This window comes from Rhamphochromis sp. 'chilingali', assembly GCF_963969265.1.
Source record: "Rhamphochromis sp. 'chilingali' genome assembly, chromosome: 7".
NCBI classification, from domain to species: domain Eukaryota; kingdom Metazoa; phylum Chordata; class Actinopteri; order Cichliformes; family Cichlidae; genus Rhamphochromis; species Rhamphochromis sp. 'chilingali'.
In genome coordinates, this window is record NC_137934.1 from 36,378,491 (window position 1) to 36,396,447 (window position 17,957).

Below are 17,957 nucleotides of genomic sequence, written 5' to 3' on the forward strand. Positions count from 1 at the left end.
AGTGCGCCATCTAGTGTTGGTGTGAATTACTTCTTGCAGAAAATGATCTTGATCATCTGTACAAGTTTCTTACTGATTGAAGAAGAAGAATTAGAGGATAAGAAAGTACAAGTAGATCTGAAATAGATTCAGATCTACTTGTACTCTCAAGTCCAGTTTTCCTTAACTGGCATAAGATATCCCTTTATTGTTTGAAAATGTAAATAGAAACAAAACACTAAAGCTATTCTGTTACACCTGTATGCAAAAAACGCACTGCACCCAAAATAATTTGCAGTTCAGCAATTCTGATCTTTTAGTTTAAACTTTTAGATGAACTTTAAAAAAAAAACAAATAAAGTATTTCAAGTAATATTCCAAAAGTAATTTAAAATGCAATTTTATGCAGATTTCAAAAACTCTTTGGTTCTGAAAAAGACGTGCAATATCAGCACAAAATAATGTTTAAATTTAACAACTTAAAAACAGAACAGGTTGGAGAAGGGACTCTTTTATAATTAAGGCTTAACATAAACATAAACAAAATTTTAAATATTAGATAATACAAGCAAACACAAAATGCAGTTTCTAAATATACCCAAACCTGCATGCAGACTTCCCATGTCTCAGTTAAGGTCAGAGTTCATAACTCCACGAAAAGAAAGAAACTGGGCAAAAATGGTGTGCATGGCAAAAACCACTGCTGAGCAAAAGGAACATGATGGCTCATGCCAGTTTTGCCAGAAAACATCTTCCTGATCACCAAGACTTTTGAGAAAATGCTCTGTTGACTGACGAAGGTTTACCTCTTAGAAAGGTTTGAGTCCCGTTTCATCTGGCGTAAAAGTAACACAGCATTACAGAAAAGGAGCATCATACAAACTGTATAATGGGGTGGTGGTAGTGTGATGGTCGGGGTCTGTTTTCCTCAGGACCTGGAAGACTTGCTGTGGTAAATGGAACCATAAATTCTGCTTTCTACCAAAATCTCCTGAAGGAGAATGTCCGGCTATCTGTTCATGACCTCAAGCTGAAGCACGGTTCTGTAGCATGCCAATGATCCAAAACACACAAGAAAGTCCACCTCTGAATGACTTAAGAAAAACAAAATGGTAAATGGACTGGTTTTTATATTAGTGCCTTTCTACTCTGAGCGCTTTACACAACTTGCCTCATTCACCCAAGCACTTTTTCTAGGCTCTAAGCACCTTCTATCTAACATTCACAGTCCGATGGCTGCATCAGAGACCAATATGGGGTTTGTATCTTGACCAAGGATATTTGGCATGCAGCGTGGAGTAAGGTATCGAACAACCAACCTTCCGGTGAGTAGGTAGGTGACCTGCTCTACCACCTGAGCTACAGACACCCCAAAATGAAGACTTTGGAGTGACTTAGTCAAAGTCCTGGTGTAAATGTGAGACCTGCCTCTATGACATTCATTTAACCTCTTTCTAGATAAAGTATGGTGGCAGGACAATAAGACTTGGGCCGCAGTCTTCTTTACACAAGGTCCTTCAAATACAGCGTTTCCTGCTGATGCCTTGTGTTATTGTTGGTAAGTGATTTGATTCTGTCTGCTTTTTATTTTGTGCCCTAAACCTGAAACAAATAAAATGTTGTTTTAAATTAATCTTACATTTCAAACAGCTATTTTCAGAAAATTAAATGCAGCAGATGTGTAGTTCATGTTTTCTACTCAACTTTACTGATGATGTTTTAGTTTTCTGCTGTGTTTAAGCTGCTCTTTGTCTTTCAGTGTTGGTGGTTATCTTAGTTTGGCAGAAGACATTCACAAGTGAAATGAATAAGCTCTGGCTGCTGACTGGTTATATTCTATAACCAGGCTAGTAGATTATGTATAGCATATTCAATACTATAACCTATAATACTAGAAGTGCTGGATATACAAGTCTGGCCTAAGTCTTCAGGCAGAAAGACTACCAGGAGTTGAGTTCACTGTCTTTAATTAAGCTCCACAGAAGAATTGGTTACATCAGAGCTTCCCATGTGTAATCCAAATGTGGTGCAGCCATACATGAACTTATAGTTGTAGAAGATACAGTATATGCGAATATGAGCTTGGATGTAGGTTCATTAACACACACGTCATCACACAAAACCGTGTTACAACTGTGATGCTCTGCTGCTGCTCCTTCAGTCTCTCTCCCTCAGCTTGCGCACATGACCACTGATGAGCTCATTGCCTTTGGGTGCGCTTGATTCTTTCCTCTAGACATCCTGAGGCCAAGTCAGCAGGGAATTTTCTGTATGACTGGTGGTGACTAAGAAAAAGTTCCCTCTTTGTCTCAAAATATGTATTACAGGGGTGGGGAGATCCAGGCCGCAAGGGCCAGTGTCCTGCAGGTTTTATATGTCACCCTGGGTCAACACACCTGAATCAAATGATTAGTTCATTACCAGGCCTCTGGAGAACTTCAAGACATGTTGAGGAGGTAATTTAGCCATTTAAATCCGCTGTGTTGGATCAAGGACACATCTAAAACCTGCATGACACAGGCCCTTGAGGCCTGGAGTTGGACAACCCTGGTATATTAGGATTTCTTTCAAAATTTGGCTTTTGTTGCATCTGCGAGCAATTTCTGAATTGTTTAACATAGATGTAGTTTTATCTTATAAGCTACTTAATAGTTTTGACTGTTGACTGGAGGTAGCACTTTCTACTACAGCTCGGTAATAAAGCGGTAATAGAAGAGTAACAAGGCAAAAACAAGAACATAATAATGTCGTAATTTAAATGCATGCCAATAGATGTATGTAATTCCAAACATAAAAAGGTTTTTAAAATTATACAAAATAAAGAAGAAAAACTAAAAAGTACAAGAAAAGGGTGCACTGTAAAATATAACTTGTTGTTTCAACTTAAAAATATGATGTAAAGGGCTGCCTTAAAATTTTAAGTTAATTCAAGAAATAGAGTTTGTTCTTGTAACACAACTAAAGGTTATGTTGATGAAAAATCACATGTTGTCTAAACTTTTGTCTTAGTTTAGTTGACTGCGATTTGTTAGTCAGTTCAACTCCTTTAATTGTCATTAAAGTTGGGAAAAATTGGGAAAACCCTTTCAGCTAAATTAAAATAATCTATTGTTTAAACTCTTGTCATAGTTCAGTTGACTTGGGTTTTTTAGTTAATTCAAATACTTTAGTAGTTCTTTTAACTTAGGAATCTATTTTAGCTTAACTAAAATTATTTGTTAGCTAAGTTGATTTAAGTTTATTAATTAACTGAGCTCTTTAAGGTAGCTGTGTGAACTCATAAATCAGTTTCATTTTAATTATCAGGGTTGATTGACTGGATGTAAAGAAAATGTGTATTGAACATCTTAAGTATTTTTTTTTTAGCTTTCCAATTTCGTCCATTTCAGCAAAACTACCTGTTAGGTTTATCTCAGGTTTAAATATCTACATTCCTTTAAATAAATTTTCTGTTGTTTACAGAAAAAAATAAAACCCCACAGATTCCATTAAAGTGTATCTGATCATTGCAGGCAGAAAGTTTGTTTCAAGAACATGACAAGACAATTACTCATGAGCACCCAACATTCACCATTTATTGTGCCATCTTAGTCATCTGAGAAACAGAAAAATCTGTGACGTAGCTCATCAGGCTCACAATCCATCAAAACTCATAGGTTGCTCCCTGTGAAGCAATAAATTTGAACTGGGTCTTGAGCCCAGTTTGGGTGAAGACAGATTGGGTGATTATTTTGCACAAGTTTGATTAAATTCTGACCAATACTTTAGGAGCAGTAGTGATTCTTGTGAATTGCGGACAGCTGGTCAACCGAACCCTCACCATGGCATGAGCTTATCAGACTTTCAACAGGATGAGATAAAAAACTGCTGTGTTAAAAGTAACAACATAAAGTCTGCATTAATGTAATGTATCAATGGGACACTTGCCATTTTAGAAAAGTTATTCTTTACATTTGCAATATTTTTAAACTTCATTGTGCTCAGTCACACCTGTTCGCATAAAACTTGAAATATTAAAATAGTACAAAACCTTTGATAAGTGACAGTAAAGATCAGTTTACAACAACTAAGACATCAAACTCTTGTATTTGTCTTCAATTACAATTGCAACAAATTCCACAGAACCAATTTCTCTGAAAATGAGTGCTGCCTGCTTCTGAAACATTTCATAATATGAATATTTCAGAAACATTGGTTTGACTCTGCTCAATTGCAAAACAAAGGAAAAACTACTGACTTGCATGAGATAAGCATCTGCAGAGTCCACCATTATATTGTTGATAGCAATCACGTGGGACAGTTTTGAATCCTGCTGTGCTCAACTTCCCCACATTGTCAAGTTCACATAAGTTGCTGATTTAGCTGGACATGAGTTTTCAAGTTAGCTTTTTTTTTATGTAATTGGGACATTTTTAACTTGTAATTCTATGTTATAACAACAACTTCAGTCATCTATCATCAAACTGATATAGAATAATATGTTACAATAACAAACATCTAGAATTACATTTTACAGTGTGTGGTTCCTGAGGAGGAAGAATGGGGAGCAGAGAGAGGTGGTCAAATTGTCACAGTTGGGCGAGAGATGTCGCCCAACTGGGCAAGAGATAACGTCAAATTTGCCTATACTTGATGTTACTGTACAAATGGTCCAGTGACCTGTTTCCTCTGGTAGGACACTACCATGTTGGTAGAATTTGGGGAGTACAGATTTCAAACATACCTGATTAAAGTCCTCAGGAACAATATGGACGCCCTCCACATTGGCCTCTAAGACTGGTGAGCAGTGACTGTCTATAATTCTACTGTTATGGCACCAACCCTGAAGCACATGAGCACAGAGCTCTAGGCCCCTTCCCTTAGAGTCTTTGTTGCCGTCATGGCAGTGTAATGTCTGGCCCGGTACCTCGACTGATGCATTGGGGATGTTTGGACGAAGGATTCAGCTACAAACAACACTCACAGAAAAAGCAGTTGTAGTAAATCTCTGATTGCAGCTCATCTGGTTTGTTTACCGAGGGATCTGGCATTGGTGAGATGGATGGAAGTATGAAATGCATTTATTAAAGTGACTCTGCATCAGTTAGAGATATTTCTTGAAGGATGGTCAGTCATTAGATCCTGCTGGCCCAACAAGAAGTGAAGTCATTTTGGATAACATGAGCAATGTCATTCTGATAATTCTAAGTCAAAGCTGAACTTAACTATGCATATTTATTTTGGGGTATTGTTTAAAAAAAAAAAACATGATAGCACTTCATTAATTTGTCTTTAGGTCTTTGTTTAGAATGAATAACCTGTGGTTCTGGTTTCAGGGTCAAGCACAGTGACTTTTCTTTGTCCTTCTTCCATACAGTAGTAAAGTAAAGGTAAAATTTTATTTATACAGCACCTTTTAAGATGTCATGATGCTTTCTCAATCATCCAGGAAAGTAAATCTCCAAAAGTTGATTCTGTTCATCTGGACGTAGCGTTTTGTGGGAGAAACGTTTCGTCACTCATCCAAGTGACATCTTCAGTCTCAGCTGACTGCAGGTTTCCCCAATCTTATGCAAATGTACTGTTTATAAGATTGGGGGAACCTGGTGTGAATGGCTTTTGTTTCAGAATCATTTCTGAGGTCATATCTTTCCATTGATTTAAGCCAAATCTGACTTTACACTAACATTTATGGAAGGTTTAAAGAATACAGCTGAGGGCTGTAATTGCGGTGATTTTGCTTAGGGACGCACTATATCCGGCTTTTTTTTTTTTTGTAACATTGACCTGTACAGAGGTACGGGGTGGAAATGAGACGGAAGCTGCTGAGTGAAAATGTTCAAATATTTTCACTTTCGCTTGGCACGCTCCAGCCCTCCTCCTTCCAGCAGTTCTCTTTTCAGCTGCGCGCGCTGCTCGCGCTGCGCTTCACACACAACTTTAGAGACACAGAGAGCAGAGAGCCACGCAGAGCATCGCTGTGTGAGCATGTCCCAGGTAGAATTATCGTTATTATAAGATGATCCTGCTGCTCGCTCTGCTTTCTGTTCTCTCTGGAGAACTGGGTCTGTGCCGGAAGGAGGATGAAGGCTTCAACTTTGATGGAGACATCCGCCAATTCGCCGTGACCCCCAACATGCTTTACATCGCCACAGAGGAGAGGCTGTACCAGCTGAGCCACGACTTGACTTTGATCAACAGTCTGACCCAGAGGGGAATAATAAAGACCGGAAACCAGCAGGATGATGTGCAGTTTCACCGGGTTTCTGACACAGCTGAGTGGAACGCAACTTTCAGCATCAACGTGTTGTTGCCTTTCACAAAGAATGACTCGCTGATCAGCTGCGGTGTGACTGACGATGACTGCGGCCACTGCGAGATTCTGGACCTGAAGAACATCTCCAACCTTCTGTACAGAGAACACATCCAGGTGGGACCTCTGAAAAGCAGCAGCAGGTCAGTCAGCTTTCTGGTGGATGTGAAGAAGAAAACTCAGGCTGACACTTACATTCTGACCGCGATCCAACAAAACAGAGAAAAGCCCGAAAACAACAAGTGTGGTATTAATCGGCAGACTGTCAACCTGCAAGATACAGATAACAAACAGGGTGGAGGTATATTTTCTCTAACTGATGGAGCTTCAGGCACACCTGGGATCAAAAGTAAAGGTGATGTGGAGTTTGTTGACGGGTTTCAGATCAATTCAACCATCTATCTGTTCTCCAACGCGCTCTCAGCTCAAACAAACAGAGTCCGTCTCATTTGGCTTGAAGGCGAAAAGAGCAAAACTGATACGCTCAAGTCTCTGCGGGGCGCGACTCTCAGTGTCTCTGACAGTCAAAGCAGCAGACTCGTGGCCTCCTCGGTCATCCCGGGGGAGCAGCCGGTGCTTTGGAGCGGCGTGTTCAGTGTGGATGGAGGAGACACCAACACTCAGCTAATGGTGTTTGACATCAGCCCTGATTACAGCAGTGATGCCGACAGAGATCCAGACTTCTACACCTCTGTGCCATCAGAAGTGACGGTGAGAGCTTTTTAAACTCTGATTTAATGGTTCTTAATTTAATGGCTCCAGTATCCTCTGGATAAATGTCCCTTTAAAAAAGAATAAAATAACTAAATTATACATTTTAACTACAACAAAAAGAAAGTTTTGTTCTTTTGTGCGTCTTAATAGAGTTATTTTTGTAATATCATTTCAGCTGCTGGAAAAATCTTGTCATGTTTGAGCATCATAGACTGAAGAAAGATGAGAGAGCAGTTTAAGACTTTTGTACAATTGGTGATAAAATAATCCATATATTTGTTTCTCCACACATACTATAACAAAAAAAATGTTATCTATGAACCAGTTTAACTATTAAGCCAACTGTGGGATGTCCTAATGGCCACACTTCATGTCTGAACCTCATATTTCAAACTAAAATGACAAAATCAAGAAATTCAACTGACTTTGGTGACAATGCAGCAACAGACATGCTTCAGTGAGGCTTCAGGACTTTCAGTACTTCTGATGTTCAGTTCTTCAGGTCAGTTATTTCTGATGTTTTTCTGTTTCTCAGCCAAAGATCCTCAAACCGAAGGCAGTGATTTTCAGGCAGAGCTACATGACCTCAGTGCTGGCAGTGAGGCAGAGAGGCTGGATGGTTTTCTATATTGGGACAGGAGACGGACAGCTCATTAAGGTTTGTATAAATTATCATATATCAGTTATTATTAACAGAAAGAAATAAAGCTAATGTTCAGTATTTCAGAGGCCATCTAGTAGCAGTAGGGTGTCTATTGAGAAACTGTTAACTAAACAAATTTAATGCATTAACTGTTTAGGAATTACAGCCATTTTTATACACAGGCTGCCATTTTCACAGTCAGTTGAGGCCTAATTTCGTTATGTCACAACATTTCGCTGGAAGTCAACGTATTAGGCCCAAAGAAGTGTCAGTGCAAGTAAACAAGGCTGAACAAGCAAAAGAAAGCAGACAGACGGCAGAGCCTGTAGGAGAAGCCAAATCAACATTCCAGATCAAGAACATCCAACGAGTCTGAACAAGTACAGAAGACAACCGATGTGGATGTTTGCAGCAGTGTTTCATTAGTTTACAGCTACAGAGCATCATGGAATCCCAAGAAAACCCTTGGAGAAGTAGTTTTGTCGTCCTTTATCAAACTTTGAGTTAAAGAGACACCTTCAGGAATGTATATACGGAAACCATTGTTTACACTCGGGCACAGGAAGACCAGATTAGACCTGGCTGAAAACATCTCAAAGATGCCTAAAAATAAATATTTGGACAGAAACAAAGATTTACTGGATGATGGTTAACGGGGGGAAGAAAAGTGTAAAAGCTTTTGTTTTTAGTGTAAATTCTAACATTAACACTTGTGATCTTAATTATATGATTATCAGCTTTATTTATTTTTTACATTCTTCCTAGAGTCCCATTTTTTTCAAAGCAAGGTTGTAACTAGATTAATCACTCACACTGCTTCTGATTTGACATAAACAACCAAACAATACAAACCCCCCCACTGAGTACAGAAACAATAGTACAGTCTCTCCTTCTTGTTGTCAGCTGTCTGTGGACAAGAACTATCACGCTGCCTGTCCCACGGTGCTCTACAGGACCAGTGATGACCGCAAAGTGTTTCCCAAATTACATCTGGATCCAGTGGGTCGTAAACATCTGTATGTGCCATTTACAAACCAGGTACTTATATTATTTACTGATTATCTTAACGTCACATGTACCTGTGCTGCATTTTAAAGTGTTTGTTGTTCTAGGTGAAGCGAGTTCCTGTGTCAAAGTGCAGCACGTACACAAATGTGCAGGAGTGTTGGTCTGCACAGGATCCATACTGTGGTTGGTGTGGCTTTAAAAGCAGGTGAGAGAAACAACATGCAGCTGACGTCTCCAAACTATTCTGAACTTGGTGATCATTTCTCCTTCTTCTCCCAGCTGCACATTTGAAGATGACTGCACAGATTCAGACTGGCTGTCCATTCCTGATGAGTCCCAACACAAAATGATTTCCCACAAAGTTGAAAAGGACACAAACGGACAGGTACAGCTTACAAACACACTTGGGACTGTGATCATTTGTGGCTTTCAGGTGTTTCTCACTTATGTTCTTCATTTTCAGATTTTACTAAAAATCCACACACACCTGACTGTGGGCCAGGAAGGGCCGTCTAACTTTGCCTGTCAGTTCGTTGGAAGGTCCGGCTCGATTTGTGCTTCGAATAACCCTCCTCCACATTTCCCACAATGCACCTGCATCCTGTCTGATCGTACGCTTCCTGCTGATGGTCAGTGACTTTTCAGAAATAATTCCAGGAATAAAATGCTTCACAACAAAAGTTATTTATTGATTTGTAGTATTTGCCAAAATAAGAAAATTAAATCAGAAATATTAATGACAGAGCTACTCTGACAGATGAAATATTCTAACTGTTTATTATTATAGTGGTACAGCTCAAACATATATACTACTAATAGTAGAGACTTTGACACTTAAGTTTTTTTGTTTTTTTTAATGTACAGGTCTGCATGTCACAATAAAATTCAGACTTGGGACATCACAGCTGTCAGAACAACTGAGGTTAAACGACTGCTCTAACATGAGTGGACCACCAAGTTTCATGTTGTAAGTCCATTAATACTAGAAATGATTCAACGACTCAGACTGTGGACAGACTAAAGTGGTCCTGATGTGATTAACAGAAAGATCAGACAATCAAGTCGCAGTTAGAAATCAAAGAGAACGAAACCTTACTGATGAAAGCTGGAAAAGTTGAACAATTGAATGAAACTGTACGGACAGGATGGACCAGAGACGAGTGGTCTTGTTGTGGGAAGTCTTTATACTGGTTTATTTCAGCAAAGCCATGAGCTTGCTCATGGCCCGGAGCGTACTTGAAAACATATTTTCATTATTAAATGTTCTCGGCAGTAAACTCATACAGCGTCCTCATTTCAGCTGAGCTTTGTTCAGTAGAACTTCTTGGCTGAACATCTGCTCTCTTCCTGTTATTCATTCAGGATGACGCGGACTGGGTGTTTCTGTTTCTGCATGAAAAGTATGGCAGTCTCTTTTCATTCCCAAAAGTACACGTAGTTGATTCCTCTTCTTGAATCCTTTCCTCGGCATCTTGGTCCCTCCTACCAGCTGTGGCAGCAGAGGAAATGAGGAAGAGAGATATTTAACAAAATAAGACATCCTGTCAGTTAAGACATAAATGAACCATAAAGAACTTTAGCGACTGTGGCTGAGGAATAAGAACTGCTTCAGTGCAGATTGGATTGACTGAGGCGACACGCAGTTTTCCTCAGGAAGTGGGTGGAGAGCAGGCAGGTGGGGTCAGCGTGTGTGTTCGGAGGTCCAGGTGGTTATGAGTAGGAAAAACAAAACAGCTTTGTCCTTCTCTCATTCATGCACTCCTTTTTTCCCTATGGTGCTTTTTTGTGCTCATCTCACTCCTCTGTTTTCTGCTCAGGTGTCGGCAGTGTATCAAAGCTGGTTGTGGATGGAACAAAAACAGCTGTTCCTGGGCTAACCAAGGAGAGACTGGTGTACTAGTGACTGATTTTATGGATTTATCAGTCTGTGTGCTACATTATTTTAAATTCATCACTTTTTAACATTCAGCAAGAAACGTTGGCTTAATGGTAGAAAACAACATTTTTAGTAAAGGCCAGACATGCTAAGAAAAACACAATTACTGAGCAAATTTCCTACTGATTAACTTATTTTGAGGATGACATTTTCAAGTATTTATTGCTTCATCAATACAATGATTTCCATGTTTAGTTTATAAAAAATAAAAATGCTTTTATTAGCAGTTTTCCTCTTTTTGAACTAAGATAATGTTAGCCACAACAGGTCCTAGATCAGTTCTGATAGATTACAGTGCTACGCACATGCTAAGTGCTGAATCCCCTCCTGCAGGACAGAGTTTGCCAAGAGTTGGAGTCTGGGAAGAACTTCTCCGTGAGTCTGATCCTCATTGTTCCTCTGACACCTAATCCACATCCAGTATAATGTCAGCAGAAAGAAATTAAATTATCTGTTTTTTTTGTTTGTTTCACTGTCAGATCCCAGAGATCTCCTCCATCACTCCCAGTGTGGTGTCTTTCTATGGGACAAACCATGCAGTGTTATTAGGTCGTAACCTTGGTGATGTGAAACGAGTGAGGATCCAGACACACGCTGACTGTACTCCAAAAGAGTGAGCCACTGTACACATAACTAAGACGATGCTGGGAAATGACAAATTAAAGAGCAGATTTTAATACAGGGGAACACCACCCATATTACAAACCTACATATTCTATAATTTAACCCTCTCAAAGCAGGTGTTGCCGATTTGCAACAGTTAAAAACTAACAACCTGATTACCCCACATACATATTTTATGAGTTTTTTTTACTCAGAAGTACCACTGCAGGACTTGGTTGTGCATTAGCAACAAAAAGTTTAATTTGAGCCTGAGAGGGTTAACTTTGACAGGTCAATTCTAAAATAGTTAACAGTGTGTTTCATAAAATACTAACAAATCCAGAATATGTACAATAAGAGTCACCCTTCACACAAAACAACAATAAAATATTAAATAAAGAAACAATACAAGGATTCAAAATTAAGGTGCAAAAGAAGAAATTAGTAAAAATAAAACAACAAGTTTTGTCTGTTTTCAGGTTTTCTGCATATCGTGGTGATGTCATTGAGTGTGTGTCTTTGCCCAGGTCTCCTGTTTGGGGCAACACTGGTATCAGTCTGACGTTCCACATTCCCACCACAGAACTTAAAGGTGTGGCCAGCGTCTGCGTTCTCCTCCCAGATGGTAGTTGCCATGGTGAGGCTAACATCACTTACCGCTCATCGCCATCCTGTGGCAACATTACTCCAAGCAGCAGCTGGATGAGGTAAGATTAGTTTTGCACAAAGCGTTAGCGACAGCTGCTGATGGTGGATCCAGAACTTCCAGCAGCTAATGTCACAGAAAGAGTTTAAACTGAAGCTTTTAAACTGGATGACTAAAAGGAACTAGTGCTGATAACTGATTTTGAGGAGGTGGTCACCTCTGACTAAATTCAGTTTAGTTTTTAGACAAATCAAATCAAATAGAACCAAATTAACAACCATACAATATCTGCAACACATTTAATGTGACATATGGAGAGCACTGTCTCTAAGAAATTATCTTCTGAGAAGTGCAATAAAAAAACCTGATAAATCAAAATAATAATCATCTGCAGTTCATTTTAACAGGGAGTCTTCCTGAGGCAATAAAGGCCGATAGTAAAGGTGGTGTTAATGATCCAAATCTAAAACTACTTTAGTCTTATTTATTTATTACAAATATAACATGTTAGTGGGAAAGAATAGAGACATGGATTTTTTCTGCTCCATCAAGCAATAAGCTTATTGTTACACCTTTATTGAGCTCTGCTGGTTTTCTGCTATAATGCTGTAGATCTTTCTTCCATTAAGAAGTGATGCAGCATCATTTTTATTCTCAAGTAAACTCTTAAAGAACCCCACGGTGATCCTTTCATGCTTTGGCCTTTATAGCTACAAAGCTAAATTTGTTGTTTTAGTCCATCAGACACTTTGGTCTGCATCAGAACATAACAACTAGGTCATCCTCAGATGATGACTCATTATACTCTAGTGTATAGAAATCTCTTAAACCTGCAATGGGAGCCACTGCAGTACAGTTTTACCATTACATTGAGGTGTCATTATAAGAATTATTCTCTGTGATCAAGAGTCTTTCATACTCTCTGCTCTGCATAAATGCTGCTCTGTGTTTGGTAGTGGGAAGAGGAAGCTCACACTCATGGGGTCTCACCTGGACCTTGTTGAAGGGGTCGTACACAGCCACGCCAAGCACGACGTCAAGCTTCCCATCGACAGCAGCTATCAGGTCTGCAGACACACACAGTGTAAATGGGATTGTTGTTACACATCAAATATATCATTTTACATAATATGTCTTTCTCTGGTTGATTTACAGAGGTAAAGATGTCATGGTTCAAACTTTCAAATTTTAAAATGTTCAAAATGTTGGCTGATTTCAACATGAAAGCAGAACACATTCAGACTAGATGTGTTCTTAAATGCCGTTCAAACAAACGTTTGTTCATCATTTTAAAAGATAATAGGATGAACACTAGTGAACGATGATTACAAAAGCACTCATGTTAAATGAACAAACAAATAAACAATGAACTAACATTAAAGCAAGCTTCAGTGTTTGAGAAGACAAATTAATCTGCTCCACTACCAGGTTTTCTATTCATTGTGCATGTGTATGAAACGTGTGCACACCCGGGTTTTAGTCAACTTAAAAAATGAGATCAAATAATTTCAAAACTGTTCTCATCTTTAACTCTAACCTGTACAATATAATTTCAAAACCAACTAACCAACTATGTTTTTAAAAATTATATTTTTTTAAATATATTTAAAAATAATAATAAAACATCCAATTAGTTGGTTGCATACGTGTGCACAAACTTAGTTAGCCCAATACTTTGTGGAAGTGCCTTTTGATTAATCAGAGGATTGGGTCTCTCAGCATGGCATATCTGACCTGCCTATTCTTACTTGCACCAAATGTGTAAAATGTGAGAGCATGTGCACAGGCATCTTCTGCTCATCCCACAGATTTTTTAATGGAAATAATTAGACCCCATCTTATCTTAAAGACAGCATCGTATCATATCACCCCAATAGAGCACTTTGCGCTCAGACTATTGATTCATTGGGTATTTAAAAGTAGAATGGGAAGCAGAGCCTTCAGCTTTCAGCTCCTTCTCTGTAGAACCAGCTCGAAGTTTGTATTCAGGAGACAGACACCCTCTCTATTTTTATGATTAGGCTTAAATCTTTCCTTTTTGATGAAGCTTACAGGGAGTGCAGAATTATTAGGCAAGTTGTATTTTTGAGGAATAATTTTATTATTGAACAACAACCATGTTCTCAATGAACCCAAAAGAGTCATTAATATCAAAGCTGAATGTTTTTGGAAGTAGTTTTTAGTTTGTTTTTAGTTTTAGCTATTTTAGGGGGATATCTGTGTGTGCAGGTGACTATTACTGTGCATAATTATTAGGCAACTCAAAAAACAAATATATACCCATTTCAATTATTTATTTTTACCAGTGAAACCAATATAACATCTCCACATTCACAAATATACATTTCTGACATTCAAAAACAAAACAAAAACAAATCAGTGACCAATATAGCCACCTTTCTTTGCAAGGACACTCAAAAGCCTGCCATCCATGGATTCTGTCAGTGTTTTGATCTGTTCACCATCAACATTGCATGCAGCAGCAACCACAGCCTCCCAGACACTGTTCAGAGAGGTGTACTGTTTCCCCTCCTTGTAAATCTCACATTTGATGATGGACCACAGGTTCTCAATGGGGTTCAGATCAGGTGAACAAGGTGGCCATGTCATTAGTTTTTCTTCTTTTATACCCTTTCTTGCCAGCCACGCTGTGGAGTACTTGGACGCGTGTGATGGAGCATTGTCCTGCATGAAAATCATGTTTTTCTTGAAGGATGCAGACTTCTTCCTGTACCACTGCTTGAAGAAGGTGTCTTCCAGAAACTGGCAGTAGGACTGGGAGTTGAGCTTGACTCCATCCTCAACCCGAAAAGGCCCCACAAGCTCATCTTTGATGATACCAGCCCAAACCAGTACTCCACCTCCACCTTGCTGGCGTCTGAGTCGGACTGGAGCTCTCTGCCCTTTACCAATCCAGCCACAGGCCCATCCATCTGGCCCATCAAGACTCACTCTCATTTCATCAGTCCATAAAACCTTAGAAAAACCAGTCTTGAGATATTTCTTGGCCCAGTCTTGACGTTTCAGCTTGTGTGTCTTGTTCAGTGGTGGTCGTCTTTCAGCCTTTCTTACCTTGGCCATGTCTCTGAGTATTGCACACCTTGTGCTTTTGGGCACTCCAGTGATGTTGCAGCTCTGAAATATGGCCAAACTGGTGGCAAGTGGCATCTTGGCAGCTGCACGCTTGACTTTTCTCAGTTCATGGGCAGTTATTTTGCGCCTTGGTTTTTCCACACGCTTCTTGCGACCCTGTTGACTATTTTGAATGAAACGCTTGATTGTTCGATGATCACGCTTCAGAAGCTTTGCAATTTTGAGACTGCTGCATCCCTCTGTAAGATATCTCACCATTTTTGACTATTCTGAGCCTGTCAAGTCCTTCTTTTGACCCATTTTGCCAAAGGAAAGGACGTTGCCTAATAATTATGCACACCTGATATAGGGTGTTGATGTCATTAGACCACACCCCTTCTCATTACAGAGATGCACATCACCTAATATGCTTAATTGGTAGTAGGCTTTCGAGCCTATACAGCTTGGAGTAAGACAACATGCATGAAGAGGATGATGTGGACAAAATACTCATTTGCCTAATAATTCTGCACTCCCTGTATAGTTAGGGCTGGATGAGGTGACCCCAAATCCTTCTTTAGTTATGCTGTAATAGGCACAGGCTGCTGGGGGATTCCCATGATTCACTGTGAGTGTTTGCATTTTCACTCTATATATGTTTATAAACCACTCTGCATTTAATCATTAGTTATTATTAGTCTCATGCCCTCTTCCACAGTGTGTCTGTGTCCTGTCTTCCTTCTCTCACCCCCAACCAGACCAACATGTCAGATGGCTGCCCCTCCCTGAGCTTGGTTCTGCTAGAATTTTCTCCCTGTTAAAAGGAAGTTTTGAACGTTCTGTTGAATTTAGGTCGTGTGTGTGTGTGTGTGTGTGTGTGTGTGTGTGTGTGTGTGTGTGTGTGTGTGTGTGTGTGTGCTTTTCAGGTCATGGTAGCTCCTGTGCTAAAGAATTAGTGCTCAACTATATTTAAAAAATAACATCACTTAAGCATCTCATCCAGACATTGACTTTATAACACAGAATGTATTTAAACTCCTTGCAGAGTCTCAGCTATGACACACCTGAAGCTGAAAGCACTTTGATGATTTCTAGCAGCACTGTGTTTCTAAAAGCAGCCAATGAAACTTTAGCCTGCTCTTTAAACATCACCTACCATCCAGAGCCTGAGTTTACCAGCTTCACAGCCATAAGGACAGGAAACAATGTCCGCATCACCTTAAAGGTAACATTGTTACTTTTGCTTTTTTTTTTTTATCGCATGTACAAACAGGAGTTCATTAAAGGTCAAACTTTGTTTCTGTTATTTTAGAAAAAGTCAGACAAACTGGAGATGTCAAAAGACGAGTTATCAGTGTGGGGCGTTCAAGACACACAGGAATACGGCTGTATCCTGGTGGCCAAAGAAACCAGTAAAGAGACTGACTCCTTCAGCTGTGAGATTAAAGGGCTACCCAACACACGATTCCAAAAGTTAAAGGTAAATCTTTCTTTTAAGCTATAGGCAACACTTTCATAGAGATACATTTGTTGTGACAGTAGGTCCAACATTATAGCAATCGTGTTACCATACAAAGTACACAAAATATATTTCTGATATCATTTTAAATGACTGTTTTCTAAAATAATTCTATAAATACGTGATATTGAACTTCAATACACAATCAACATAAAACAAAACAAAACTGATCAAATGAGTCTGTGGTGAGAATAGCAAAAGTTTTGAGTAGAATCTTTAAACTTGTATCAAGTCCAAAAACATCTATTAAAACATCATTTTTTAAACAGTTATGTTCAAATTGTGATATTTCCTTAAGACTAGTTCTGCTGCTCTGGTGAGACTTCACCCTGTGAAATGCTTTTTTGTATTTTCTAGATAAAGTATGGTGACAAGACAATAAGCCTCAGTGATTCTTCATCACACCATGTCTCTCCAATACTGCTTTCCCTGCTGATAATTGGACATATTGCCAGTAAGTTGTGTTGACATATTGGCTTTTTCTATAAACCCTGAACAAATTTCAATTTCAATTATGTAGTACAATTTCTGGAGACCTTTTCTACTCCATCTTGACAGCGTTCTAGTTTTTCTGCTCAGGTTAAATTGGTTACTGTTTGGCTTTTTGTATTGGTGGCTATCTGTCTATGGTGGAGGAGACGCCCAGGGAGATGAATGGATTTTGACCAATGATGCCCCTCTCTCTGTTCAAGTGTTTTCATGTTATGTCTGTTTGATTAATAAATCACTTTGATGAATAAATCTTCCTTGTTTAAAAATGTGCCATGGTGTGTTCTCCCTCTGTTTATGACCTCTTGATGTCTTTTATTAATAAAAATTATAAAAAACAAAAACAAAACACCAAATATAATAATATACACCAGAATCTCATTATAGCTTTGGAGTATGCTTGTGCACAACATCCCACAAATAACTAAAATTTCAAGAGAATTTTCTGGGAAGACATAATTAAATACCAATCATATATATATATGATTGGTATTGGTATATATATATATATATATATATATATATATATATATATATAAATGGTGGTGGCTAACCAACCGGACATAGTGGTGGTAGACAAACAGAAGAAGACGGCTGTAGTGATCGATGTAGCGGTTCCGAATGACAGCAATATCAGGAAGAAGGAACACGAGAAGCTGGAGAAATACCAAGGGCTCAGAGAAGAGCTCGAGAGGATGTGGAGGGTGAAGGTAACGGTGGTCCCCGTGGTAATCGGAGCACTAGGTGCGGTGACTCCCAAGCTAGGCGAGTGGCTCCAGCAGATCCCGGGAATAACATCGGAGATCTCCGTCCAGAAGAGCGCAGTCCTGGGAACAGCTAAGATACTGCGCAGGACCCTCAAGCTCCCAGGCCTCTGGTAGAGGACCCGAGCTTGAAGGATAAACCGCCCGCAGGGGCGTGCTGGGTGTTTTTTGTTTATATATATATATATATATATATATATATATATATATATATATATATATATATATATATATATACACGAGTACAGCATTCTTTATTTCTATTAAATATCCTAAAAATGAGCTACTGTAC

At 39.1% G+C, this 17,957-nt stretch overlaps 1 protein-coding gene across 2 annotated transcripts; it reads left to right on the forward strand.

Annotated features, from left to right (window-relative positions):
- The first annotated feature begins 5,834 nt into the window (after nucleotides 1–5,834).
- On the forward strand, nucleotides 5,835–17,310 carry LOC308400259 (plexin-C1-like). Of its 2 annotated transcripts, none has more exons than XM_080887844.1 (15): nucleotides 5,835–6,982; nucleotides 7,521–7,643; nucleotides 8,532–8,666; nucleotides 8,741–8,841; nucleotides 8,916–9,021; nucleotides 9,100–9,265; nucleotides 9,501–9,603; nucleotides 10,454–10,559; nucleotides 10,906–10,947; nucleotides 11,052–11,185; nucleotides 11,703–11,882; nucleotides 12,778–12,886; nucleotides 15,939–16,118; nucleotides 16,206–16,373; nucleotides 16,770–17,310. In XM_080887844.1, exons 1-15 carry the CDS (start codon nucleotides 5,978–5,980, stop codon nucleotides 16,878–16,880), a joined length of 2,769 nt encoding a protein of 922 aa, XP_080743970.1. In that variant the 5' UTR covers nucleotides 5,835–5,977; the 3' UTR covers nucleotides 16,881–17,310. The 2 variants fall into 2 exon arrangements, with proteins under 2 accessions (XP_080743970.1, XP_080743971.1); XM_080887845.1 differs by having other exon boundaries at nucleotides 5,836–6,982; nucleotides 10,454–10,529; nucleotides 16,770–17,309.
- The last annotated feature ends 647 nt before the right edge of the window (nucleotides 17,311–17,957 follow it).